The sequence below is a fragment of the Odontesthes bonariensis genome, chromosome 5, assembly GCF_027942865.1.
Source record: "Odontesthes bonariensis isolate fOdoBon6 chromosome 5, fOdoBon6.hap1, whole genome shotgun sequence".
NCBI lineage: Eukaryota > Metazoa > Chordata > Actinopteri > Atheriniformes > Atherinopsidae > Odontesthes > Odontesthes bonariensis.
In genome coordinates this window covers 41,821,278-41,830,413 of record NC_134510.1, presented here as the reverse complement: position 1 = coordinate 41,830,413, position 9,136 = coordinate 41,821,278, and the positions used below count along the sequence as shown (strand labels likewise).

At 47.0% G+C, this 9,136-nt stretch overlaps 1 protein-coding gene across 1 annotated transcript in view; it reads right to left on the bottom strand.

Moving 5' to 3' along the window:
• Positions 1-947: 947 nt before the first annotated feature.
• Positions 948-9,136, bottom strand: part of bnipl (BCL2 interacting protein like) — a 22,239-nt gene continuing 14,050 nt past the window's right edge. The window contains exons 6-10 of the mRNA XM_075466422.1: positions 6,749-6,851; positions 3,822-3,953; positions 2,291-2,377; positions 1,809-1,907; positions 948-1,661 (exon numbers count right to left, since the gene is read on the bottom strand). Coding sequence (XP_075322537.1) covers positions 1,637-1,661; positions 1,809-1,907; positions 2,291-2,377; positions 3,822-3,953; positions 6,749-6,851 — 446 coding nt within the window. The 3' untranslated portion in view covers positions 948-1,636. The remainder of the gene's footprint in view (positions 1,662-1,808; positions 1,908-2,290; positions 2,378-3,821; positions 3,954-6,748; positions 6,852-9,136) is intronic.

The following is a 9,136-nucleotide window of genomic DNA, read 5'->3' as shown; positions in this document are numbered from 1 at the left end:
TTTGTTTTGTTGTGTTGTTGTTTTGTGTAGTTGTTGTTCTTTGTTTTGTTGTTTTTGTTGTTTTTTGTTTTGTTGTGTTGTTGTTTTGTTGTGTTGTTGTTCTTTGTTTTGTTGTTTTTGTTGTTTTTTGTTTTGTTGTTCTTTGTTTTGTTGTTTTTTGTAGTTGTTGATGTTTTGTGTAGTTGTTGTTCTTTGTTTTGTTGTTTTTGTTGTTTTTTGTTTTGTTGTGTTGTTGTTCTTTGTTTTGTTGTTTTTGTTGTTTTTTGTTTTGTTGTTCTTTGTTTTGTTGTTTTTTGTAGTTGTTGATGTTTTGTGTAGTTGTTGTTCTTTGTTTAGTTGTTTTTGTTGTTTTTTGTAGTTGTTGATGTTTTGTGTAGTTGTTGTTCTTTGTTTAGTTGTTTTTGTTGTTTTTTGTTTTGTTGTGTTGTTGTTTTGTGTAGTTGTTGTTCTTTGTTTTGTTGTTTTTTGTTTTGTTGTGTTGTTGTTTTGTTGTGTTGTTCTTTGTTTTGTTGTTTTTGTTGTTTTTTGTTTTGTTGTTCTTTGTTTTGTTGTTTTTTGTAGTTGTTGATGTTTTGTGTAGTTGTTGTTCTTTGTTTAGTTGTTTTTGTTGTTTTTTGTTTTGTTGTTTTTTGTTTTGTTGTGTTGTTGTTTTGTGTAGTTGTTGCCATCTGTCTGGTCTTTGGTTGATGTTCAGCTCCAACTCCATCTGTTCCTGATGATTAAATTAAAATGTGATGGAATAAAAAGCTTTCAGGAGCTTTTCTGAGGACTGACTTTAAGATGAAGGCAGCTGCACATGCAGGTCCAGACCGAGGCCCAGGTGCAGGTTCTGATCCAGTCCATGAACAGTTTCCACGCCACCTTTCTGACCTCGTCTTGTTTCTAACTTCTTATTTTTATTCCTTTACCAACTGTTCACCGAGGAAAAAACTCCCAAACAGCAAAAGTTTCAGGAAGCGTTTTTATTACAGGAAGTGAAGCAGGTACAGAAGGTGTCAGCAGCCAATCAGCAGCCTCCTGCACACCAGCCAGCAGGTTAACCAGGTGAGATGTTGCCATGGATACAGTGGCTTTGCAGTAAATCCCAGACTGCATCCTCTGAGCGTTCCATGATTAAATAAAGCAGCTGCAGCGAGTCGGGATGAGGAAACAGAACCCGGTTTAGGTGCTCAGATCTGACACAGATCAGCTGACCCGATGACCTCACCTCTGGAGCACTGACCAGCAGCTGGAATCAGCTGGAAACATCAGCTGGAAACAGCTGGAATCAGCTGGAAACATCAGCTGGTAACAGCTGGAATCAGCTGGAAACAGCTGGAAACATCAGCTGGAAACATCAGCTGGAAACATCAGCTGGTAACAGCTGGAAACAGCTGGAATCAGCTGGAAACAGCTGGAAACATCAGCTGGAAACATCAGCTGGTAACAGCTGGAATCAGCTGGAAACATCAGCTGGAAACATCAGCTGGAAACATCAGCTGGAAACATCAGAACGTGGGTCGGGTCAGTTCCAGAAGCTGCATTAAAGATAAAAGTGGAAAAGTCTTTGAGGTCAGCTGCTGTCCATCATCTGAGCCGAGCCCCCCGACCCGGGAGAATGACCTCTGACCCCCAGGGTCCCCCCAGTCTGCGGCCGTCATCTGTTCAGCTTCTCATCGAACCTGCGGGACACAGAACCACAGAACCCTGAGACATCAGGGGAGTCCAGCAGGACCAGCAGAGCCTGAACCAGCAGAACCAGAACCAGCAGAACCAGAACCAGCAGAACCAGAACCAGCAGAACCAGAACCAGCAGAACCGGGCCTTACTGGCGGATGGCGTCCGGGATCTGCAGCCTGTCCGTGGGGAGGAGGTCGGCGAGCTGCTGCAGACTCTGGACGAAGCGGATCTTCCTGCTGAACTTGTCGCTGTGGGAACCAGAGGAGACACCAGGGTGAGTGTTTCAGGACCGGAACCTGAACCTGAACCGGTTCCACGTCCAAGTGTTTCAGGACCGGAACCTGAACCGGTTCAGCGTCTAAGTGTTTCAGGACCGGAACCTGAACCGGTTCAGCGTCCGTGATGTTTTTTCTGACACGTTGAAGCTTCTGGATGTATTTTATTTTTATAAATATAACTTTAATGTTTCTGATGCTGAAGACAGCAGAGAAAAACTGATGAAACATTTTCACCTCGGCTCTGTTCTCTCTGTGTTTCGTCCCTTTTTAACTTTATTCTCGGTGGTTAAAGTTCTCGTTTCTAGCTGCCGTCACATGAGCGTATTTTTAGGTTTTTACGGTGTGCTGCTGACCTGATGAAGGGTTTGACCACCGTGATGAGAGCTTTGATGTACCAGGCCGGGTGGACCACCAGCAGCCCCTTCAGGTCCTTCTTCAGCCTGAACACAGGAAGGTAAAAACATGGAGGAGAGCTTACACACTGGAAAAAATAAGTAAAAAAACAACAAATAAAAGACGTTTTTGCTTGAAATAAGCAAATAAATCCGCCAATGGAACTAGTGAAAATCGGCTTGTCAAGATTTCTTGAAATAAAATGTGATATTTAAGACTTTTGAGATAAAAGTGATCTTGAAATTAGCTTAAAAACCTCTTCAAATGTAAAAAAAAAAAGCTTGTTTCATATGAAATCCGACTCAAAACTATTTGTTTTCAAGACTTTTAATTTAACAAGATATTCCAGATGTGTTGTATTAAAACAAGTCCCTATATCTGGCTGAAATCTAAATCTTACCAAGTAGATTTGTCTCATTGAGTATCTCATTACACTTAATATAAGACACAACTGCCTAACAAGCACCATTACAGCCAGATATAGGGACTTGTTTTAATACAATACATCTGGAATATCTTGTTAAGTGAAAAAGTCTTGAAAACAAATAGTTTTGAGTCATATTTCACATGAAACAAGCTTTTTTTTTTTACATTTGAAGAAGTTTTTAAGCTAATTTCAAGATCAGACATGGTCTGCCATACTTTTTAGTTTTAGTTTTTTATGTTCACTTTTGCTAAAATATCCAGTATGTCTTTCGGAATTTTGAGGTTCTGAGCCTGTTGATCGCCAACGAGGCCGAGCAGTGAAATCCTCACAGATCCAATGATTTTGGTTGGATTTTTCTCATTTTTTCTGTGGAATGAGTTTACTGTTTGGTGAACAGAATCGCATATTGACTGATGTCATAATTTGGGGGAATAATTGATTGCCAATGTAGTAAAGATGAAAATATTGAAAAAAAAGTGAAAAAAAACGCCTGATTTCTTTGCATTAAATTGAGCCAAAATCATGTAGAAATGTATTTTTACATGAACAGCATGTAAGCATGTGTTAGCATATGTTTGTCACTAATAGCATATGTTAGCACTTACTAGCACCAGATTGTGTCAGTTTATCCCTGTTGTGCTAATATTTTAAGAGTTATAATTTAATTGGATGTTGTCCCCAACATGTGTTCTGTGCATCTGAAATGCATTTATTGACCCCACCCACTGAGGATTTGTGGAAAATTGTAATTTTCCAACATTTTCTATCAAAAAAATTAAGAGCACATACACTAAAATGGCCACAATATATGTTCGCGATGTTTCCGGCAGAGCAGACCCTCTGATTATTGCTTCTTAGGGTCAAAGTGAACATAAAAAAACACAAATAAAAAGTATGGCAGGCCGTGTCAGGTTCAACCCATTTCATTGAGCTTTTGAGACTCTGGCTCCCCGACTACAGAGAAACCATCGGACGTAGCTCCGCCCCGCAGGGCGGCCATGTCAGAGAAACCATCGGACGTAGCTCCGCCCCGCAGGGCGGCCATGTCAGAGAAACCATCGTACCTCCTGTCGATGGAGGTGTAGCACTGGTGCAGCCATTTGATGGGGGGCAGTTTGTTTCTGGGAGCCATGGCACACAGGTACACCAGCACATAGTTCTCCGACACCATCAGGTCCAACGTCCCAACGATGTACCTGCAGGCAAAGACAGACCAGGTGACCAGGTTTCCAGGTGACCGGGTGTCCAGGTGACCGGGTGTCCAGGTGACCGGGTGTCCAGGTGACCAGGTGACCAGACGTCCAGGTATCCAGGTGACCAGGAGACCAGGTGACCAGAAAGACCAGGTGTCCATGTGACCAGGAGACCAGGTGTCCATGTGACCAGGAGACCAGGTGACCATGTGACCAGGTGTCCAGGTGACCAGGTGACCAGGTGACCAGACAGACCAGGTGTCCATGTGACCAGGTGTCCAGGTGACCAGACAGACCAGGTGTCCATGTGACCAGGAGACCAGGTGTCCATGTGACCAGGTGTCCAGGTGACCAGGTGACCAGGTGACCAGACAGACCAGGTGTCCATGTGACCAGGTGTCCAGGTGACCAGGTGACCAGACAGACCAGGTGTCCATGTGACCAGGTGACCAGACAGACCAGGTGTCCATGTGTCCATGTGACCAGGTGACCAGACAGACCAGGTGACCAGGTGACCAGACAGTCCAGGTGTCCAAGTGACCAGGAGACCAGGTGACCAGACAGACCAGGTGTCCATGTGACCAGGTGACCAGACAGACCAGGTGACCAGGTGACCAGACAGTCCAGGTGTCCAAGTGACCAGGAGACCAGGTGACCAGACAGACCAGGTGTCCAGGTGACCAGACAGACCAGGTGACCAGGTGACCAGACAGACCAGGTGTCCATGTGACCAGGTGTCCAGGTGACCAGGTGACCAGACAGACCAGGTGTCCAGGTGACCAGACAGACCAGGTGTCCATGTGACCAGGTGTCCAGGTGACCAGGTGACCAGACAGACCAGGTGTCCAGGTGACCAGACAGACCAGGTGTCCATGTGACCAGGTGTCCAGGTGACCAGGTGACCAGACAGACCAGGTGACCAGGTGACCAGACAGACCAGGTGTCCAGGTGACCAGACAGACCAGGTGTCCATGTGACCAGGTGACCAGGTGACCAGGTGACCAGACAGACCAGGTGACCAGGTGACCAGACAGACCAGGTGTCCAGGTGACCAGACAGACCAGGTGACCAGGTGACCAGAAAGACCAGGTGACCAGGTGACCAGACAGACCAGGTGACCAGGTGACCAGACAGATCAGGTGACCAGGTGACCAGACAGACCAGGTGACCAGGTGACCAGACAGACCAGGTGTCCAGGTGACCAGGTGACCAGACAGACCAGGTGTCCAGGTGACCAGACAGACCAGGTGTCCATGTGACCAGGTGACCAGACAGACCAGGTGTCCAGGAGACCAGGAGACCAGACAGACCAGGTGTCCATGTGTCCATGTGACCAGGTGACCAGACAGACCAGGTGTCCATGTGTCCAGGTGACCAGGTGACCAGACAGACCAGGTGACCAGGAGACCAGGAGACCAGACAGACCAGGTGTCCAGGAGACCAGGTGACCAGACAGTCCAGGTGTCCAAGTGACCAGGAGACCAGGTGACCAGGTGACCAGGTGACCATGTGACCATGTGACCATGTGACCAGGTGTCCAGGAGACCAGGTGACCAGACAGTCCAGGTGTCCAAGTGACCAGGTGACCAGGAGACCAGGTGACCAGGTGACCAGGAGACCAGGTGACCAGGAGACCAGGTGACCAGGTGTCCAGGAGACCAGACAGACCAGGTGACCAGGTGACCAGACAGACCAGGTGACCAGGAGACCAGGAGACCAGACAGACCAGGTGACCAGGTGTCCAGGTGACCAGACAGACCAGGTGTCCAGGAGACCAGGAGACCAGGTGACCAGGTGACCAGGTGACCATGTGACCATGTGACCAGGTGTCCAGGAGACCAGGTGACCAGACAGTCCAGGTGTCCAAGTGACCAGGTGACCAGGAGACCAGGTGACCATGTGACCATGTGACCAGGTGACCAGGAGACCAGGAGACCAGGTGACCAGACAGTCCAGGTGTCCAAGTGACCAGGAGACCATGTGACCATGTGACCATGTGACCAGGTGTCCAGGAGACCAGGTGACCAGACAGTCCAGGTGTCCAAGTGACCAGGTGACCAGGAGACCAGGTGACCAGGAGACCAGGTGACCATGTGACCAGGTGTCCAGGAGACCAGGTGTCCAGGTGACCAGACAGTCCAGGTGTCCAAGTGACCAGGTGTCCAGGAGACCAGGTGACCAGACAGTCCAGGTGTCCAAGTGACCAGGTGACCAGGAGACCAGGTGACCAGGAGACCAGGTGACCATGTGACCAGGTGTCCAGGAGACCAGGTGACCATGTGACCAGGTGTCCAGGTGACCAGGAGACCAGGTGACCAGACAGACCAGGTGACCAGACAGACCAGGTGTCCATGTGACCAGGTGTCCAGGTGTCCAGGAGACCAGGTGACCAGGTGACCAGACAGACCAGGTGACCAGACAGACCAGGTGACCAGACAGACCAGGTGTCCATGTGACCAGGTGACCAGGTGACCAGGTGTCCAGGAGACCAGGTGACCATGTGACCAGACAGACCAGGTGTCCATGTGACCAGGTGACCAGGTGTCCAGGAGACCAGGTGTCCATGTGACCAGGTGACCAGGTGTCCAGGAGACCAGGTGACCATGTGACCAGACAGACCAGGTGACCAGACAGACCAGGTGACCAGGTGTCCAGGTGACCAGGAGACCAGGTGACCAGACAGACCAGGTGTCCAGGTGACTAGGTGTCCAGGAGACCAGGTGACCAGACAGACCAGGTGTCCAGGTGACCAGGTGACCAGACAGACCAGGTGACCAGGTGTAACACTACATGCTCACCTGAACAGGTTCTCCATCACGTACTCGTAGTTTTCCAGCGTGTTCTCTGGCAGGTAACAGGAAGTGAACAAGATGATGGCGTTCATCCCGTCTCCATAGTAACCTGAGAACCAGGTACAGAAGTTTTTGTTGAGAGTTTACATCACACACAAAGGTACAAATCTATTTCAGGTGTGTTACAGGTGTGTTTCAGGTGTGTTACAGGTGTGTTACAGGTGTGTTACAGATGTGTTTCAGGTGTGTTTCAGGTGTGTTACAGGTGTGTTTCAGGTGTGTTACAGGTGTGTTTCAGGTGTGTTTCAGGTGTGTTACAGGTGTGTTACAGGTGTGTTTCAGGTGTGTTTCAGGTGTGTTTCAGGTGTGTTACAGATGTGTTTCAGGTGTGTTTCAGGTGTGTTACATGTGTGTTACAGGTGTGTTTCAGGTGTGTTTCAGATGTGTTACAGGTGTGTTTCAGGTGTGTTACAGATGTGTTTCAGGTGTGTTTCAGGTGTGTTACAGGTGTGTTTCAGGTGTGTTACAGGTGTGTTTCAGGTGTGTTTCAGGTGTGTTTCAGATGTGTTTCAGGTGTGTTTCAGGTGTGTTACAGGTGTGTTTCAGGTGTGTTACAGATGTGTTTCAGGTGTGTTTCAGGTGTGTTACAGATGTGTTTCAGGTGTGTTTCAGGTGTGTTTCAGAAGTGTTTCAGGTGTGTTTCAGGTGTGTTTCAGGTGTGTTTCAGGTGTGTTACAGATGTGTTTCAGATGTGTTACAGGTGTGTTACAGGTGTGTTTCAGATGTGTTTCAGGTGTGTTTCAGGTGTGTTACAGATGTGTTTCAGGTGTGTTTCAGGTGTGTTACAGATGTGTTTCAGATGTGTTTCAGGTGTGTTACAGATGTGTTTCAGGTGTGTTACAGATGTGTTTCAGGTGTGTTTCAGGTGTGTTACAGATGTGTTTCAGGTGTGTTTCAGGTGTGTTACAGATGTGTTTCAGATGTGTTTCAGGTGTGTTACAGATGTGTTTCAGGTGTGTTTCAGATGTGTTTCAGGTGTGTTTCAGGTGTGTTTCAGGTGTGTTACAGATGTGTTTCAGGTGTGTTTCAGGTGTGTTTCAGGTGTGTTACAGGTGTGTTACAGGTGTGTTTCAGAAGTGTTTCAGGTGTGTTTCAGAAGTGTTTCAGGTGTGTTACAGATGTGTTTCAGGTGTGTTTCAGGTGTGTTACAGATGTGTTTCAGGTGTGTTTCAGGTGTGTTACAGATGTGTTTCAGGTGTGTTTCAGGTGTGTTACAGATGTGTTTCAGATGTGTTTCAGGTGTGTTACAGGTGTGTTTCAGGTGTGTTACAGATGTGTTTCAGGTGTGTTTCAGGTGTGTTACAGGTGTGTTTCAGGTGTGTTTCAGGTGTGTTTCAGATGTGTTACAGGTGTGTTTCAGGTGTGTTTCAGGTGTGTTTCAGGTGTGTTTCAGGTGTGTTTCAGGTGTGTTTCAGATGTGTTACAGGTGTGTTTCAGGTGTGTTACAGATGTGTTTCAGATGTGTTACAGGTGTGTTTCAGATGTGTTACAGATGTGTTTCAGGTGTGTTACAGGTGTGTTACAGGTGTGTTACAGGTGTGTTACAGGTGTGTTTCAGAAGTGTTTCAGATGTGTTACAGGTGTGTTTCAGGTGTGTTACAGATGTGTTTCAGATGTGTTACAGGTGTGTTTCAGATGTGTTACAGATGTGTTTCAGGTGTGTTTCAGGTGTGTTTCAGGTGTGTTACAGGTGTGTTACAGGTGTGTTTCAGAAGTGTTTCAGGTGTGTTTCAGAAGTGTTTCAGGTGTGTTACAGATGTGTTTCAGGTGTGTTTCAGGTGTGTTACAGATGTGTTTCAGGTGTGTTTCAGGTGTGTTACAGATGTGTTTCAGGTGTGTTTCAGGTGTGTTACAGATGTGTTTCAGATGTGTTTCAGGTGTGTTACAGGTGTGTTTCAGGTGTGTTACAGATGTGTTTCAGGTGTGTTACAGGTGTGTTACAGATGAGTTTCAGGTGTGTTTCAGGTGTGTTTCAGATGTGTTACAGGTGTGTTTCAGGTGTGTTACAGATGTGTTTCAGATGTGTTACAGGTGTGTTTCAGATGTGTTACAGATGTGTTTCAGGTGTGTTACAGGTGTGTTACAGGTGTGTTACAGGTGTGTTACAGGTGTGTTACAGATGTGTTTCAGGTGTGTTACAGGTGTGTTACAGGTGTGTTACAGATGTGTTTCAGGTGTGTTTCAGGTGTGTTACAGGTGTGTTTCAGATGTGTTTCAGGTGTGTTTCAGGTGTGTTACAGATGTGTTTCAAGTATGTTTCAGGTGTGTTACAGATGTGTTTCAGGTGTGTTTCAGGTGTGTTACAGGTGTGTTTCAGATGTGTTTCAAGTATGA